The sequence below is a fragment of the Sinocyclocheilus grahami genome, unplaced genomic scaffold (assembly GCF_001515645.1).
Source record: "Sinocyclocheilus grahami isolate Dianchi unplaced genomic scaffold, SAMN03320097.WGS_v1.1 scaffold12.1, whole genome shotgun sequence".
Classification (NCBI taxonomy): Eukaryota; Metazoa; Chordata; class Actinopteri; order Cypriniformes; family Cyprinidae; genus Sinocyclocheilus; species Sinocyclocheilus grahami.
In genome coordinates, this window is record NW_015505191.1 from 825,263 (window position 1) to 845,556 (window position 20,294).

General features: G+C 39.0%; 1 protein-coding gene across 1 annotated transcript in view; it reads right to left on the reverse strand.

The window, feature by feature from the left end:
* The window catches only part of lamc3 (laminin, gamma 3), a 96,767-nt gene extending 94,585 nt beyond the window's left edge, over positions 1 to 2,182 (reverse strand). Inside the window, exon 1 of the mRNA XM_016287748.1 lies at positions 1,519 to 2,182. Within this exon, the coding sequence (XP_016143234.1) occupies positions 1,519 to 1,885 (367 nt within the window). The 5' untranslated portion in view covers positions 1,886 to 2,182. The remainder of the gene's footprint in view (positions 1 to 1,518) is intronic.
* Positions 2,183 to 20,294: the final 18,112 nt, after the last annotated feature.

The window sequence follows — 20,294 nt, forward strand, 5'->3', positions numbered from 1 at the left end:
AAAAAGTATTAGTGTTTTTAAAAAAAGCAAATTTTTTTTATTAAAAAAAAAAAAAAAAATTTTCCCCCCCCCCCCCCCCCAATGCCTAGTGTTACATTTTCTTTGTTTAGAAAAACGTCCAGAATATCAGGGCAAGTAAGCCTTTTCCCATTACTACACATAACACAATTTGTCACTTATATATAATTTATTACTTATTTACTTTGTAAATTGATGAATTTGTTACAAAAGTGTTACAAATTGTGTCCACTGACTTTAACATTGTTTTGTGTGATTTTAGAAAGCTGTGGCAGTTCTACTAATAACCAAAGCCATTGTTGTGATCAGTGTTAGAGTGTCAGCTACCATGTTTACCCCTATTCAGTGAAAGTTAGGCATTTTTTAATTGCGCTGTTCTCTGAGGCTTAAAGAAGAAAAACAAGAGGAAAAGTTCACCTTACAGAATACAAATGACATTTTAAGTTTCAAAATCGTTACATTCTTAGAGACATATGGGAATGCTTGCGATTGAAAACATTGTAGAATAAAGTCTGCAGGGCAATAATGTAATAAAACTAGAAACCAGCTGAGATATCAGAGTCATCTAATCTTATAAACCACCAAAATGACATTAGATTTCTGAGATGTTCACATTTACAGGCAGCATCAAATTCACAGCTGCGAAACTCATTGTGACTAGCAAGTTTTTTTTGCTTCTTGCTGTTCAGTTAGCATACAGTTTACACAGTATAGGAGTTAAATGTTTAATATAGTAAAAACAAGCAGACCTATGTATGTTTAGTAAAATAAAGAATAGGATGCATTTGGACAGCTCACAACATTCAGATACATGTTTACCACTGCAGACAGCTGTAGTAGGAGGACAATTGGCACATATTAAGGTGTTCGTTTAATGTTAATAATCTATCTAGATAGCTTTTTATTGTCTCAAAAGTCTAGTAAAATAAAATATTAGTAGTATTTTTGTATTTTAATATTTAGTAATCATTTTACTAACTAACAGTTTTGTGTTGTTTGTACCAGTACTATTTTGGTGTTAACTATATAAAATATAATTAATATTTCATATTAATATTTTAAATTAGCTTTTATTTCTATATCTTCCGTTTTCTATTTTAATTTTAGATTGTTTTAATCATTTCGTTGTTATTTTATTTATTTATTATTATTATCATACATTTTTTTTGTTTTCTTTACATCTTTGTTTTTTTTATTAAATTTTTTAGTAATTTTAGAACTTCAGCTTAAACGTTTTTCAGCTAGTTATAAAACATTTATAAGATTCATGTAATATTTATTATTTATATATATTTTTTTTATATTTTATTTCAGCTTTATTTCAATTACTGAAAACAATTTCAAATATAAGTTTAAGTTTTAGTTAACAATATCTGTAAAACTTATGGTACACATTTTTGCACAAATAGGTGTAACTTTTGGCTTACAGATTTTTTACATTTAATGTGCAGAAACAGGCATCTTTTCCCATTGTTTGATCAATATTGAATAATATCTTACCAAGATGCAGTGTGATGTTGACTGAATTAGGATACTGAACTCCATAGAACATGGACTGGCTCTGCCACCAGGTGGGCTCTTCATCCGAGTGGAAGTCTGTCAGGTAAGTGGCATTGTGATTCAGTTCCAAGTCCAAGGCATCACAGAAGTGGCATGACCGCGTGGACCCCGTCTGCATGCAATAGTCCTCGGACGGAATACCGCACACATTTGAAACTATCACTGTACGATTGAAGGCCGCATTTTCAAATTTAGGCAAACAGCGGCTCGGGACGCCCACCTCATCGTAGCAAGAGTCCATTCCAGCAATAACATAGGAGAAGAAGGTGAAAAGCAAAAATAAAGAGTGAAGTGTAGAGGAATCCATCCTTGTATGCAACAGCCTAAAACACAGACAACTTCAAAGGAGCCGAGCGAACGAAAACAAGTCTAGCAAATAATCAAAATCAGAGCCACATGCTACAGGGAAAAACTTCAATGGAAGTTCAGTAGTTCAGTGTTCAAAGGCAAGCATATTAAAGTATGTGATAAAGCAAACACACATGCAGATAGACACATTTTGTGTAATGCAGAAACAATTATCTGAATTTGCATGCAGCAAGAAAGTTTAATTCAGTATACAAGAGTTGCATGCACAAGAGTTGCATTCAGTTAAGAAGAAAAGGTTTAAAGAAACTGGAATATTCCTCCAAGCTCAGCATGTGTTTCCCCTCTAAGAATCCTGGGGCACACTCTTCATACAGATTCGCAGACAGACAAAGTAGAGGGAGGAGAGAGGATTGGAGGGGAGTTGACTGGGGTTGACCAATAATTAGATAAATAGAAGGAGGGGCAACATGAAAGAACAGATTTTAAAAAAGTAGAAAGGGGAGTAAGAAAGGTTGGAAGAGCAGCGCCCTCTTTTGAAAGGGCAAAGAGGAACCACTTGTTACCAAATATACATCATAAAATAACTAAGGCATCAATGTTTGGCTGGTTAGCATGACCCCAATATTTCCTGCTGGTGGATGCCTGTAACTACAACACACAGCACCAAACAAATACTTAAAAAAATTACATTGAAGAATGTGCTTACTTTAAAAAAGTATTTAAATTTTTTTTTTTTAAATATAATGTTTTTAGTACACTGTAAAGTATTATTTTTGAAGTTGTAAATAAAAAAGATTATTTGAACATGTTTTACAAGAAACACTATGTCAGTCGTTCTGCTTCAGAATTCACATTTACATTTAATTCAGTGTGTTACTTGCTGTTTCTTTGTGATTAATTGTGAAATTTAATAGCAATTTCTGAGAGAAAATTGTTTCTGTACCACATTTGTAACAAAATGTAACAACACCGCATTTCTCATCAGATGTATTTTATTGTTTTCTGCAAAAATGTGGGGCAAAAACGGTTCACGAAGTTCAGTTTGAATTTAATTGTTCTAATTATATATCTAATAATGCATCATCATTCTGTACATGCCAAAGTCATCTCAGAACATGCTATGGATTAGCAGTAAATGCGCTCTAATGAGGGAAATCTTCCCATCTCTCCTTACTTTTTAAATTAACAACCTCTTTTGCAAAACAAAAAAAACTTTCATGGTATCCTGTGACAGCTGGAAAAGTACCAGTGAGACGGGAAACGGATTACCAAGATTTATAGATCTCCTTGCAAATAACAACCAGTGACCATAACAACTGTGGAAGCACATTTTTAACCTAATAGTCAATGAATATTTACACATGCAAATAACCTGAAGTTTCCTATGGAAACATAAATATTTGAAGCAATCACCAGTGCTTGACTCCTTCCTTCAGCAAACAAATAGACAGACTTACAGTGTTTGTGGTAAATTACAATGTAACTATTAATTTCATTTGAGTGTAATTTGATTGTGTGCACTTATTAAGTCAAGGTAATCTCAAGCAACAACATAATCATTTGTTTAATGGACACAGTATGCAGTAAAGAGAATAGAATGATTGATTTTCATTCCTGGGAACCTTTTATATGAAGGAAAATTCACACCACACGGAAATGCAATCATTACAGAGGAACATGAGGAATAAATGCACCACACTCATGACATTGCTTTTCATTGACAGGACTGTGATTGGACAGTAATTCAATTTTGCTGTGGCACAATTTCTGCTCTCTTTGGACTGCAATGCAAAAGACAGCTTCATTCAGGCTTATGCAATGATGTGTCTCATATTTAACTTGCCAAGTGTAAAGTGTCGTGCTTGCAATATAGCTGTATAAGTGGATTATATTTCAAGGTGTGAATGTTTTTCATTCCAACAGGAATTTCTGCATTTTATTGTATCAAAAGCAAATTACCATACATTTTAATGAAGAGATAAGTGGCTGTAAAAATAAATAATAACAGTTTGGCTTTTCATTGTGGCACAATATCAGGTTGCAATATGCAGGTGGCAAATTAAAGTGTATTGAGTTTTACATTGTTTCTCTGTAATGACTGCTCTTCATGAACTCTCATGAATTCTCTCCCATACATTTTCCATGTCTATATTCGAAGCTGTACCTGTAAACTGACATTTAATCAGCTTGGTTTCCAAGTATGCAGGGTGCAATAGTGGTTTTAAAGTACTGTGCCACTGGGCAGCTCCTCAGAGCCAGAACTGCTGTAAAAACAGCCCATCATTATTTTATCAAGATGAATGAGCACACTTCACTCTGAGGACCTGCTAAACATTCAGGGGAGAGAAAATTGCAGGGGTAAGGGACCAGATATTCATTCATCATTTGCTAGACAAAATCTCTCATATTAGTGTTTTTTGTAACTGAACCAAAACCTTACAAACTATGGGAATGGTCAGTCCATGGCTTACTACCTACAGTTATATTTATTTATTTAGTAAAAAAAAAAAAAGACAAGTTAGGTGTCATGCCCATGGACTCTCTCTCTGTGTTTTTCTCCCCATGTGCTCCCCATGACCCAGCTTCTCCCACGTGTGATTGTCTCATTTGGTTCATATGTGTCTCATTAATTACCTAGTTTAGACCTGTATTTAAAGTGTTGTCTGCCCTATGTTCCCTTATACGTCTACCTTGATGTGCTACGTGTGTCTCCTGCCTGCTTTGTATTACCAATTTCCTTGGATATTAAAGACTGTGATTCGCATTTTCCTCGTCTCCGCATTCTTTGCTCCTCTCTGTAGCAATCATGACAGAACACCGGACCGACGAAAAGTTTATTGGTGTATTTCCCCCCTGTTTTTTCCCCGTGTTTCATTAAGTGTTTTTTGTTTCCTGTTGTTTCCCCATGGATGCCTTCACCCGCCCGGAATACCTGCTCCTCCTGCTGGAGCAGGGGGATAGATCTCTCGAGGGTCATACCAGACTATTCCTGGAGATCGTTAATCACACCAACTACCCAGATAACGGGTTCTGCGCGTTCTACGCGTTCTACGACGCTAGTTTGAACACAGCGTGCAGAGCGCTGGTGTCCGAAGATGGTCCTCGAGAGGATTTCGCTGCCTTTGTGCAGTGGATACTGGCGAGAAACGGATCTCCACTCACCATCAGTCCTGAGGATGATCTCGCCAGTTCCACTCCAGACACAGAGCCCAGCCCATCATCTCCCCGCTGTGCATAGCATAAGCCCGAGCCCGCCGTGGCCAACGAGCCATCACCGCACAGAGCGACAGTGCTGAGGATCGCCTGCTGATAACGTCAGACCAGGTGCGAGAGCCGGCTACAACGCCCGCCATGAGGGAAAGAGCCGTGGACAGTGAGAGCGCGGGGGTAACTCTGCCCTCTGTGCCATGGCTGAGGGTGAGCTTATTGTGTATCTGAGACTGCTGGACTTTGAAGGGGACATAATAGACTGGGAGGCAGATATATATGTGGACATGCCCATTCTCCTCCCTCTTTCAATGGAGCCCTCTATCACTTCTGTTCCCGATTCCAGTCCAAAGAGGGCTTCTGTTCCTGAGTGCAGCCCAGAGAGGGTTTCTGTTCCTGTTTCCACGTCCAGCCCAGAGAGGGCTGTAGTTCTCATGTCTGGCCCAGGGAGGGCCACCGATCCCGAGTCTAGGACTGAAAGAGACTCTGTTCCCGAGCTCAGCCAAGAGAGGGCTCCTGTTCCCAAGATCGTCCCAGAGAGGGCTTCTGTTCCTGAATTAGGCCCAGAGTGGTCTCCTGTTCCTGAGTTTGGCCCAGAGAGGGCTCCTGTTCCCGAGTCCAGCCCCGAGAGGGCTCGTGTCCCCGAGTCCAACACAGAGAGGGCTTCCGTTCCCAAGTTCGGCCCAGGGAGGGCGTTTGCTCCTGATTGCAGCCCTGAGAGCCCGGAGGCTCAAAAATGCCCACCCTCTTTCCCGCTCCTTCCTCCTGCACCACTGACGTCTGGAAGCCCCTCTGCTCACCCTCAGCCCACCATCTGTTCTGGGCGAGCACCGCGGGTCTGCCAGTCTCCATCGTCGGCGTGGCTGGAGAACCCCTTGCCTCCGCCTTCATCCTCTGAGTCCCGGACTCCTCCTCAGCCCGTCGACCCAGCAGCTCAACCATGGCTCCTAGCTCCCTCCTAGGACTGAAAGAGACTCTGTTCCCGAGCTCAGCCAAGAGAGGGCTCCTGTTCCCAAGATCGTCCCAGAGAGGGCTTCTGTTCCTGAATTAGGCCCAGAGTGGTCTCCTGTTCCTGAGTTTGGCCCAGAGAGGGCTCCTGTTCCCGAGTCCAGCCCCGAGAGGGCTCGTGTCCCCGAGTCCAACACAGAGAGGGCTTCCGTTCCCAAGTTCGGCCCAGGGAGGGCGTTTGCTCCTGATTGCAGCCCTGAGAGCCCGGAGGCTCAAAAATGCCCACCCTCTTTCCCGCTCCTTCCTCCTGCACCACTGACGTCTGGAAGCCCCTCTGCTCACCCTCAGCCCACCATCTGTTCTGGGCGAGCACCGCGGGTCTGCCAGTCTCCATCGTCGGCGTGGCTGGAGAACCCCTTGCCTCCGCCTTCATCCTCTGAGTCCCGGACTCCTCCTCAGCCCGTCGACCCAGCAGCTCAACCATGGCTCCTAGCTCCCTCTTCTCCGCCATGGCCCGTCAGTCCACCAGCTCCGCCGGTCTCCCTCGTCCCTCCGGCTCCACTTTGGTCTGTCATCGACCATCAGTCGCCTCGGAACTCCACTCCTCCAACTGCGCCTCGTCCCTCCAGCTCCGTCAGGCTCCTCCTTCCCTTTGGCTCCTCCTTGGTCCTCTGTCGCTCCGGATCCCCAGCTCCGCATCGGTCGCCTGTCCCGCCGTGGTCCTCCAGAGCTTCCACGTCACCTTGGCTCATCGGCTCTCTGTTGCCGCCTCAGGCTCCTCCGCCACCATCAGTCGGAGTCGTCAGCCCTTCCTCCACCATGGCTCCTCCCTCCGTCGGCTACACTGTGGGTCACCGTTTTAGCCCATCCTCTTTAAAGACTGATGTTGATTTTATCACGTGTGATACATACTGGTTCAAATCCGATGCTTCATCTAGCATTTCGTATGGTAAATGCAGAAAACAGAGAACCTTCCACATAAGTAAATGTCAAATGCACTTCGAGTGAATATTCGGCTGAATATGTTTCATGCAGAGGTTCATGGTTTCCCTAGTAACATCACAGTCCTTTCCTTTTCGCTGTCCTCCCAGACCAATTAAAAACTGAGCCGTTTTAACTGACTTTTGGCTGGAAGCTCCAGTGACCATAAATCATCTAAAAGACTATTAATTTAGTTAATTAATGAACTTGTCCTAAAGTACCCATATACACAATGAATCCTTAGGATAGATGTTCACACACACATGCACACAATTAATATTCTCACTAATTTCTGTTCTTTCAAAGAGGTAGGATCTCACAGCTGGGTTTTCAGTTCACAGTGTTTTAAAAAAAGGCACACTAACTCAGAGCTGTGCCTGCTCTCAATGGGAAAGATGTTCATGTCTCTTTCAAAGACAAACACTAAAGACAAACACCGGATCCAGTCCGTATCCAGATCAGATGGTGGTCCTACACCCATGAATGACTGAAACACAGCTCCTGAATATCAGCGAAGGCCACAACAATTAGAAGAGTTCTCAGAACAGATCCTCAGCAAAGTCTTTGACGACTAGACATGCCCATGACCAGCTTGTGCCCAGACCAGTTTTTAACAAGAATGACGATCATTGTGCCTATAGCCATTGATAAGCCAGTCGTCTATTATTATGTCTACTACAGCCAAATCAAACTTAATTTTAAGGATATTTCTGTTTACTTTTGTAACAGTACTGGTACTGTGTTGGGTTGGCACTTGATGTTCAATATAAAATCCAGGTCCATTATAATATATAAAATAGGCTAATAGTAAATATATATTAAATACATAATATAACATTACATAATAAATAAATCAACGAGTTAATGAATATACTATATTGATGCTATACTATACTTTTATAACTCTCAGGCTATGAAAAAAAAATCCATACTATTTTGTATGGGGTTCAGTATGTATGCATGTATGTATGTGTGTATATGTGACCTTTACAAGATCCAAAAGTTCATCATTGGTTATCTTGACCAGACTGTCTCTGTGGGGTGCAAACTAAACTTTAGGGAGTGGAACATCATCCCCTTATTTCTCTCTTTTCTCTTCATTTGTCTTCTCTCTATAAAGGCCTGTTTTTCAAACAAAGTAAGAGAACCAGCAGGAAGCCACAGCATCAACCCCGCACCCCACAGATGAAAGAGAGAGAAAATTTAAAAAATAAAGGGAGAGTGAGAATGACAGGCAGAAAAAATACATAGTGAATGACAGATTTAGACTAGAAAACTTGTGAGAGGTTAAAAGACACTTAAATTGGACTGATTTGATTTTTGTAAATTACAAACATGCACATCTCCAGTGAAATTTGGTCTAGCTGTCATCCTTAATTTTGAAACTGATTTTTCACATGCCTCAAGAGACCACGCATTCAGTCCCACACATACAAGTGCACACTTTTTTTTTACACATGCACTTCAGCTCTTGGATATGCACAGTACATGCTAATTACTATTTTAAATATCCAAATCACCATGGCAATGTGCATTTTTATGCTTTTGGTGGTCTTGTCTGTCACCACCCCTGAGAGTAAACCCATTACTTGCCTAATTGTATGAGGATGCCAAGAATAAATGTATACATTTACATTTACATTTAAATTTATACATTTACATTATATCTCAAAAGACCTTACTAGACAAATGAAATAAATTACATTAGCAAACTGATTGCTGCCAAAAATGACAAGTCTCAAGACATGCCTGGATCTGCCTTGATCTTTTGGCATATAAGAGGTCTTTGTACCATTAAAACATCCTGCAAGTTTCATAGCTTAAAACATCCTCCTCATTATAAACAAAGCATTTATTTAATCAAGCTCCAAAAACAGCTAGTTTGGGATATGAGGTGCAAGGATACGTCACCCGTCCACAAACATTTGCATAAAACACCACCTCTAGAGCAAGACATCGAGGAATAGCCATCTTCTCACCATAGGCGCCGCCCACTGGCATTCAAACTCGAACATCAGGTTCAGTGGCATTAGTTTGACACGTATTTTTGACGCGATCGACCTGAGTTCGAACCCGGGTTTTGCCGAACTTTTTTTCTCTCTTTTCAAATCTCATATCACATCGGAAAGGCATTTATTTTCAATAAAAATTAAGGAAATAATCAAAAAGTTGAAATAAAGTATCGGGTAGGGTTAGGGTAGGTGTAGGGAGAGCTTTATTGTCCCAATACGGTGAATTCATTTAATAATTTGAATTAAAATGATAATTTACACTCAATACATTATTATTGCGTACTGTTTTATACTACAATACTGAGATGCAGATAATTGCTACTATTTGCAATAAGTAGCATAAATAGCAGAAAATCTTGCCGTTTTAAAATCTATTGCTATTTGCACTTATTGTAAATGGCATCCATCGCTATTTGCACTTAGTGTAAATAGAATCTATCGCTAAGAAAATATGCTATTTGCACTTACTGTAAATAGAATCCATTGCTATTTGAAAGTGAGGTTACCCATACTTGGAATTAGTGCTCTGCATTTAACCCGTCCTAAGTGCACACACACACAGCAGTGAACACACACCCAGAGCAGTGGGGGTTTGGTGCCTTGCTCAAGGGTGTCTCAGTCGTGGTATTGAAGGTGGAAGAGAGCACTGTACATTCACTCCCCCCACCTACAATCCCTGCTGGTACGAGACTCGAACTCGCAACCTTTGGGTTAAGAGAGTCCGACTCTCTAACCATTAGGCACTTAATGTAAATAGCATCTATTGCTAAGAAAATATGCTATTTGCATTTAGTGTAAATAGCATCTAATTGCTATTTACACTTAGTGTAAATAGCATCTATCGCTAAGAAAATATGCTATTTGCACTTAGTGTAAATAGAATCCATTGCTATTTGCACTAAGTGTAAATAGCATCCATTGCTATTTGCACTTAGTGTAAATAGTATCTATCGCTAAGAAAATATGCTATTTGCACTTAGTGTAAATAGAATCCATTGCTATTTGCACTAAGTGTAAATAGCATCCATTGCTATTTGCACTTAGTGTAAATAGTATCTATCGCTAAGAAAATATGCTATTTGCACTTAGTGTAAATAGAATCCATTGCTATTTGCACTAAGTGTAAATAGCATCCATTGCTATTTGCACTTAGTGTAAATAGTATCTATCGCTAAGAAAATATGCTATTTGCACTTAGTGTAAATAGCATCCATCGCTATTTGCACTTAGTGTAAATAGCATCTATCGCTATTTACACTTAGTGCAAATAGCCGCTGCCTATTTTTAATTTTGTGTTTGACGATTTATCGGAGCATTTTGTTTTGTAAATGAGGCACAGTGTCATGGAGAGTCGCAAAGAAACATTAATTTGTTGAAAGATGAAGCAGTACTAGATCTGACCGCAGCTGCATCACAAACCGTAAGTAAATGATTTTATAATGCTTTGTCTGGAACCGTTTTATTTTTGATCATGTTGACAACACACTCATGCAATAGCGAGGTGGCGTTGATACCATTTCCAATGCAATGACGTTAGCCAATTATAACAGTGGCCGATTTCTGATAAGCCTGCTCTTAAACCAGGTTATTTTTGAGAGAGGGTCAGAATGAGAGTTGAAAATAATTATTTTTCCACATATTTATTTATTCATTTATTTTGCCAAAAAACTTTAAGTAAACATCAAGGAACATATTAAATTAATAATAAAAAATCCATGTCATGACCCCTTTAAGAAAAAAAAAATTTAATTATAGTGGCATTCATTATAAACAACATTTATAACCCAAGTCTAAATTAAGTTATTCAAAGTAAAATGGAAACAATGTGTGGGAAATGTGCTAAACAAATAATTGTGGGCTCTCTCAACTGGCACAATAAAAATAAAAATAAAAAGTGAATCAGTTAGAACCATTACTGAGCTTGCAACCAACTTCCTCATTGAACTGCAAATAATTTTTTGGTTATATCCAATTCAGAATTCAGGCTGACATTTTAGAACAATAACATTTTGGAACATAATATTTGTCTTTTTTTGTTAAAACAGCAAGAAATATTCTGAGAGTGACATTCAGACTGTATGTCACAAATAATCTGAATCAATAATGGCAGCTTGAAACAGGAACTAAACCACTTCTGAACAAGCTGAACTGTAAAACTAATTTATCAACTAAAAACAGACATGTATGTATGTATACATATATACAGTCTGTACTGTATGTATATATATATATATATATACCTTCTCTACTGAGAACTGACCTTCTTGTCTTCTGGGTTTAATTTCCTCTTTTGTGAAATTAGGCACTTTATTATATGTTTTTTTGTTAAGTAAGTGTCTGCTGGGACTGGGAGCATAAATGTAAATTAGATCGGCTGCAGTTCAATGATTGCTCATTTTACTAACGTCACACCTCCATCTTGGAAAATATCACCATCATACACTCTAAAAAATGCTGGGTTGTTTCAACCCAATGTTGGGTCAAATATGGACTAACCCAACTGTTGGGTTAAATTTTGGTTACATTTTTAAATTAGCTTTTTAACCCAACAGTTGGGTTAGTCCATATTTGACCCAACATTGGGTTGAAACAACCCAGCATTTTTTAGAGTGTACAATTAAAAACATCCTTCTAAGTGAATATTACATACCCTGCTGCTAAAAACAGCTTTTGTCTGGCTCTCTGTGCTTTACTGCTGTGTTCTTCCAGGTAAATTAATAACAGTGCCGTAATGACTGTACCATATCCACAGCGATGGGAATTCCATAGAAATAGGGACTGCTTGCTGCTACGCATAGTGCATTGCAATTAAATGAATAATTAATAGCACTGCATTATATTAACCCAGGAATTCATTTGACGATGTTCAAGCAGTAAAAAATCAATGTCATCCGCATAAAGTGATCAGTTAGAGAAAGCATAAGTGACTTTGAAAAATTGGTGTGGTAAGGTGGATTACTAGGTTGTTCTAGTCATGCGGTGCTTTGAGCTCCTTTCAAAAACTGTGCTTTATGTTTCTCAGTTTTTCTTCAAAAGATAAACTAGTCTTTCAGAAATATGTTCTGTCACTTGATGGCGAGGTGATCATAAAAAGTAACACCCTGGAACTAACTGACTAGATGGAAATAAAGAGCAACGGAAGTTCACAAGAAGCTGCCAATTTAGAGTTTGTGTGTTTACTTCTTTTTCTTTCATATTTTGCTAATAATAGGCCTGCCTTATTTTATTATGTCATAATATAATGTTTTAAGGACACACACACAATAAAACAAAATAATAATCAATAGCTTATTCTTACTTGCATGCTGTTGTTGCCCAACAAAAAAGACACTTCCTGTAGGATGATAAAGGAAAAACGGAAACAGGAAAATAAAACTGATTGCCAATTAAAACAACATAATAAAATGTTATATTGATAACAATTTTTTTTAATTCTTTAAAAATATTTTTTATTTCAGAAATGCACAAAGTAAAATTGGCAACATAGTGAAAGTATGTAATGGTGTCTTCACATAATCACTCATAATGTGATTAAAGAAAATTAATGAAGTTGATTTCAATTTTTAAAATATAATTTAATATTTCATCCCAAATATTATGATAGAAAGAACCTGCTGTAACGGAAGAGATCTGACACAACAGGTTAGTATAACAATCAAGTTTATTTTGGTCACAGAGAGTACGGGTGTAGGATCCAGGTGATGACACGGTGAGTGTATAGTCCGTAGAACAGTTTAAAGGATATGACGAGTGGAATGATCAGAGTCCTTTCCTTTGCAGGAGCTTGAATGCACAAGGGAAGAGCACACACACACACACCTCAGCGATCCAGGAACAGGAGAGACTTGGAGATGAGACACTAGGAGGAACACAGGAGGCAAGTAATGCAGGAAGTATTCAAATTGAAGCAGCAGTAAAGTCAGCGAGTCCTCTATGCGTGTACAAGACCGGACAATGAGGGTGTCTGAGGCTTTTATGCAGGCTGGTTGATGAGGTGCTTGATTAGTGACAGGTGCTCAGAACTCAGGTGAGAGGGATCATTGTGATTGGGTGGTGGTGGAGCCTGACCGATGTGTGACAGTACTCCTCCCTCCCGAAAGGCGCGTCCCGTGTCATAAATTCTACCGCCCTGGAGGCTGGTACAGGACGGAGACCTGGGAGGCCTCCAGGGCAGAGCAGGTAGTTCTGGCTGCATGGCAGATCAGGGGACTCGGGAGGCCATGGCGGATCATCCGTGGCCTTAGCCAGCCACCACACACACACACCACACCCCCCCCCCCCCCCCCCCTTCTCTTTTTTGAGCAAAAAGACACGTGGGGTAATTATTCTGTGCCCCCCCACATTTTCTTGGGGAAAACTAGGTATCCTGGGGGTCGCTCAGGACGAGCAAGCTCAGGCGGGGGCTCAGGACGAGCGGGCACTTGGCCTGGAGCCGACACTGGAGCGAGCTCTGGGGCTGGAGCCGACACTGGAGCGAACTCTGGGGCTGGAGCCGACACTGGAGCGAACTGGGAATCAGGAGCCCTCCCCGGGCTTAACGGGGAATCAGGAGCCCTCCCTCGGCTTAACGAGGAAACAGGAGCAAGCTCAGGCGGGGGCTCAGGACGAGCGGGCACTTGGCCTGGAGCCGACACTGGAGCGAGCTCTGGGGCTGGAGCCGACACTGGAGCGAACTGGGAATCAGGAGCCCTCCCCGGGCTTAACGGGGAATCAGGAGCCCTCCCTCGGCTTAACGAGGAAACAGGAGCCCTCCGTGGGCTATACTCAGGATCAAGAGCCCTCCCTGGGCTTACCGGGGGATCAGGAGCCCTCCCTGGGCTGAACGGGGAAACAGGAGCTCTTCCTGGGCTATACTCGGGATCAGGAGCCCTCCCTGGCCTTACCGGGGGATCAGGAGGAAGTATTCAAATGGAAGCAGTAGTAAAGTCAGCGAGTCCTCTACGTGTGTACGAGACTGGATAATGAGGGTGTCTGGGGTGTCTGCTTTTATGCAGGCTGGTTGATAAGGTGCTTGATTAGTGACAGGTGCAGGTGCTCAGAACTCAGGTGAGAGGGATCGTTGTGATTGGGTGGTGGTGGAGCCTGGCCGATCTGTGACACCTGCCATGTTTTTTCTGTCTTAAACTTATTTCATTGCTTTTTGTCATTCTGGTGTTCAATGTCTATCTTTGTTCACTGCTGTTTTTAAGTTTCAATATCTGAACTGTTATTTTAAAAATGCTTTGGAACCCTAATATTTATTCTCTGTCTCTCTCGTTTTCTCCCTTTTCTCTTTCTCCAACAATGTGTGTGGTCTTTCACAACAGGCATTACTTACGCCGCCCCCTTGTCTTACCTCAGGACAATCATTGTGTTATTTGTTTGCTCACAGTGTGTGTGCTTGCATTTGTATTTATCTTTGCTCAGACTTCTGTAATCTTTGTTTTAGCTCTGTGTCTTCCTCTTCAGGAGCTGTCAGAATTCATTCTCCTCACTTCTTTCCATCTACGCTTCTCTCACTCTCACTTTCTCTCTCTTTTTCTCTTTCTCCCTGAGGCAAGGTGCCTTGGGCAATTGTGCATTTATTCATCAGTTTGCTCCTTTGTGCCCTTTATATGTATTTCTCTGGCGCACACACAAACACGCACACACTGGTGTTCTGCTGTCAGCAGTGGAGATTAGTCAGTCAATCAGAGAGAGAGCACGTTCTCTAAGAGACAGAATGAAGGAACTGTTCTTCACATGCTGGCCCATATGTCTCTCCTGATGGTCTTTATCCCCTTCTCAGGTGGACGTTTGCATCTCTGACGCAGTAACACATTCACTGACATATACCCTTCTCACAGCCTCAATAATTCAAATGCTTACTGCATGCTTTACTTTCTCACTTCTCTTACTCAGTTCATATCTACCTACCATTACTTTTCTCATTTTTTCTCATCCCTGTCAATTTTCAATTTGCCCTGTACTGACATGACAAAAACTGAACAAACAATATAAATTATATATATATTATATATATACACTGAACAAAATTATAAACGCAACACTTTTTTTTGTAGAAAGAGAGAGTAAATTGAGTAAACAAGTTATATGAATACTAAAATAAACAAAATAGCACTAATTCTCTGAGACAAGCAGTTCTCTGAGACAAGCAGTATTACTACTGTTGTTATTACTAAAATGTAATCTGAAAGAAGCAAAAAGATATGATGCCTTGCCAACTAACTGGAATAAATAAGTTTAAGTTATGTTAAGTTTAAGTTAGCTAAATATAAACATTAAAAAAAGACAAAAGCATACAGCAACTTTACTAAAACTAAAAACTAAACGTGAAAACACAAAAATAAAATCTAATTCAAAATATGACTATAATAGTATATAAATAATATTGAATGCTAACTAAATAAATAACACTGATTATCACTGGGTTCCAGCCACATATTCGTATGCACATCATTGGGACACACAAACAAATAAATAAAGTATTAGTCTTTACATAAAATAGTTTGACTGCCAAAAGCTGCAACTGACCAATCAGAATGCAGTATTCCAGAAAGTCATGTCATAAAAAAAAAAGAAAAATTTTTTTCTCGCAATTTCAAGTTGATATCTCACAACTCTGACATTTTTTTCCTCAGAACTGTGAGATATAAACTCACATTTGCGAGGGGGAAAAAAGACTGATATCGGGGCCAAGAAAGCTCAATGTGCTGCAAATGAAGAAAACACATACAAATTGAAAAGCACCAGCAAATAAGGAAAACATCTTCATGAGTTTGACAACACTTGTGCTTGCAAATTCTCTCCCAACGCAAGCAAACACGCACTGCTAAAACCTACTCACAGCACAAGCCAATACAGAAACACGTTGCATTACTCACAACACAACCAAATACAGATCAAGATGTTAAAATAAACAAAAACTCACCTTGCATGTGATCGATTAGACATGCCCCAACCAGTTCCGTCACTTAGGGATCCTCTTGATTTCCATTGAGGTCTGTGATCTTTGCAGCACGTTTCTGTATTTGGTTGCTCTGTGAGTATTTGCAGAACCTATGTTATCAAACAGCAAAGTTGTTTTTTTTAATTTGCTGGTGTTTTTCTATTTGCATGTGTTTTCTTAAGCTGCAGCGCTTTGAGCTCTCTCGGCCACCATAGATATGTTCTCAGAATTGCATGCAATTCTGTGTAATAAAGTCAAAATTGCAAGTTTATATCTCACAATTCTGAGAATGAAGTCAGAATTGCGATATGTAAACTCACAATTGCGAGAAAGAAAGCCAGGATTGTGAGATAAAAGTTCACAATGACCTTTTTTTTTATTCAGCGGAAACGGGATTTTCATAAGTATCACTACTGTTATTATTACAATTTTTTTTTTAAACGTATACAACATTTTGAAAGAAGAAAAAAATAAATGTTGCCTTGACAACTAACTAGAATAAATAAGTTTAAGTTTTATTAAGTTTAAATTAGCTAAATATAAACATTGAAACACACACACACACACAAAAGCACACAACAAAAATACTAAAACTAAAATGAAAACACAAAAATAAAAGCTAATTCAAAATATGACTATAATAGTAAATAAATAATACTAAAATAACACTGGGTTCCAGCCACATATTCTTATGCACATCATTGGGACAAACAAACTAACTAACAAACAAATACATAAATGTCGGAAAACACCAAGATGTGAATACATTTCAATATGGACGTCAGATTCGGTCTCTTGAGCTACAATTACACATGGCCATAAACAATGACAGAAGCACATTTACAGAATAACATTTCTACAAAAAGTCATGTGACTGAATAAAACATCTTACTTGCAGCTTGGATGGAGCACTCGTTTCTGTGCTCAAAACAACATACAAACATGTACCAAACACCCATTAATCTGTTTCAGGCTGAATTACAAATACTTACACACAGCAAAACAGTCCTCCATCATGCAGCCTAGCCCTTATGCAAATAAGCTTGTTCTCAATCCAATCACTGTTATCAAACATGCTCAATTGACAGAGGGGGTTTTAAAGCCATAATATGATTTATGGGGTGTGCGCTGCGATTAGACGACTTGTGCAGGAAGCATGCACCGTGTCAATAAAGAATGAAAAAGCGAAGCTGTCACTGTCATCAGCTCTCCCTGAGCACTGAACACTGTTTACCATCACTCATGTGGAGTTATGGTTTTTGTGTAGTAATGAGATTTCCGGCTAATTCCCCCCTGAGGAGCGTTAATTGCAGAATAATAAGTGGAACATCAATACTAGGCTCCTGGGGTTGTGGTGTTTGTTAGGCCACATTGTGCTTCTACTATTGTTTTCTACCCTATCTGTGAAGGTTTTACTATCTACGCATCTTCCTAGACTGTGAATATAATTTTTTTGAGTATAGTAGATTGCCTTGGTGTAAAGAAGTAGATGTATTTGCATTCTCTGCCTTTAGCTCACTCTTCTCGGGATGTAGCCATACATTAATTAAGTGCAATCATGTCTGATGTTCCTTTACAGTGGCAGCGTCTGCACATTCAATAAGGGAGACCGGGCAGGAAGATTACAGCTTGAGGGCAGTCAAGACTCATTTCCATCCCTACATACTTTTTTTTTTCCACTTCATGCACTCACAAAAAAACCCAGTATGGGTTCGAGAGGTTGTGTGTGATGTGGCCTATTTCACCACTGGCTGAGAGCCAGGACTATACAGTCAGCGCTCTAGCTCTCTGCTTTCTAAATGAGATGTAGATAATATCATCTCCGACTGCATGTCAGCACTGCTGCTAACCACACACCTTCGCTTACACATTTTCCATGTGGCCATTAAAGCATACCTGTTTTCTGATGCGTTCAAACATTTATCAAACGAGTGCTATACCTCTTGTGCACTGAATTTCCAGATGAGAGGGCAGTAAAGAGTGTTTTTTATTATTATTATTTTTTTTTTTGTGTTTGAAGTGGACATTATATATTTTATACACACACATTTTTTATTTGTAGAAATCAGGGTCTGTACTTACAGTATTTTTTACAGATTTTCTTTTTTATGTTTTTGAATTAAGCCTCTTACGCTCACCAAGGCTGCATTTATTTGATAAAAAAATACTGTATAGTAAAATAATTGTTTTCTATTTAAAAAAAAAAAATTATGTAATTTTTTCATGTGATGGCAAAGCTGAATTTTCAGCAGTCATTACTCGCGTTTTTGGAGTCACATGAAATAATTTTGATATTTCATATTTCATATTTTTTATGATTATTAATGTTGAAAACAATTGTGCTGCATAATATTTCATAGTAATCAGCTTTGTCACAGGAATTACATTTTAGAATACAGTTATTTTAAATTTCAATAATATTTTACAATATTATTTTTGCTGTATTTTTGTTCCGACTTGGTGAGCATAAGATAGTTTTTTTTATAAAAACTTAAAAAACTGAAATATTCCAAACGTTTGACCACCAGTGTATGCAAAAGGATCAAAGTGTAGTTGACTGGCATGATATACAGTACATTTCAAGTGTAGCTTAATAACTCCCATGGACAGATTAAGAACTCTTGGCCATGAAACTGTTCAATGAGGTCCAACGAGCGTGCCTATGGCCGTTTTACGATTATTAGGTTTATAGAGCTGTCAAGAACCACCCACATTTATATATATCATTCACCTTCAGGATTCATACAGCGAGAACAACATGTCCCATTGACAGGGAAAGTAAATTAGCTACTCTCTAACTGCCCATTTTTCAAACGACTAAAGAGTAAATCATTTCTTAATGACTGACTCATTCTACCTAGACAACTGACCCCGACTGAGGCTTGTGTTAAGAAATGTAGATGATAATAAGAACATTTCTCACAATATCACTGAACCTGACAATGATGGGTCAGTAACTCCCTGCTGTAGACTAAGTCCCTCAAGGCAAATCTGTTCACTCTGCGGACATTTTCATGATGCCCCTGGGCTGCTGTTTGTAGTCAAGCAAGTACAGTACAGTACTACCTATTTGAACAAGACATATCTGTAAATATCTGTCAAAATTACATTTCAATAGTATTTCAAATCATGCTTCTTAAAGTGAAATCAGCTAAAGCACATTTTACAGTAAACATTAGGTGACTGGTTGTTTTACCTGTAAGACTGAAGCTGCCATATTTCACACATTCATATATTTATATTTGAACTGGATCACACTTTCTTTTAAGGTCCAATTCTCGCTATTGACTACGACTTTTGCCTCAAATTAGTAAGGTAGTTAGGTATTGGGTAGGATTAGGGATGTGGAATATGGTCATGCAGAGTTTGTGCTTCATAAATACGAATAAACAGCCAATATGTTAATAATAGGCATGCTTATAAGCAGCTAGTTAATAGTGAGAATTGGTCAGTGTTACCTTGAACTGTCTCTGTTTCTTCTTCCTTTTGTTGTTTCTTCTCTCACGAAAATTAACCATGGTTTTATTATAGTAAAATTGTAGTAACCATGTTTTTTTTTTAGCATATTGATTTCCATTTGTAAACCCCCGTTTTACTACAAATACCATAGTTATACTACGGTTAGTCTAGCAAAACCACAGTTAATTTGTGGTTACCATGGTTTAACTATAGTAACCTTGGTTTTGTGGTTTTATTTGTAGTAAATCCATGGTTAATTTTCGTAAGGGTACTAGCATTGTTAGTGGGTTAGCAAGCTTGTAGTGCCAATGTCAAGATGCTTTTTTTAATTTAATTTTTTTTTACTTGTTTAGTTTCCTTTCAGTTGATACTGTGTGTCAATACATCAGTACATGTGTATGTAACATCGATGTCAACAACACTGCAAAATTAGTCTTTCTTGATTTTTTTTCTAAAACCTCTAAACATACTAAAAACAAGATTTACTATACATTTCTAAAGTATGCAAGTTTAATTTGAGTGCATTTTGTCATGGTCTTGATTAGTTCACTTGTTTGAAATGTAAGCTAAAAACAAGTGAAACCATACAGTACCAACTTTAGACTTAACTGGTTAAAAAAACTGAAAGAATGGGATCTTGCCCAACACCAGAAAATCAAAAACTCTCACTGAAAACTAACAACTTAAGGTTAAATCACTGTCAGTATGAATGGTCCTTATTGGCACACTTTCTCTGATGCTCATTATCCTCCCCTCCCACACATAACTTTTATTAATGATAACTTCTTATCAGACGTAGGCCTATACAATCGAAACAGGATGATTTATTTCTCAGAGCTGTACTCTTTAGCTAATCCGGGTTCAGTGCTACA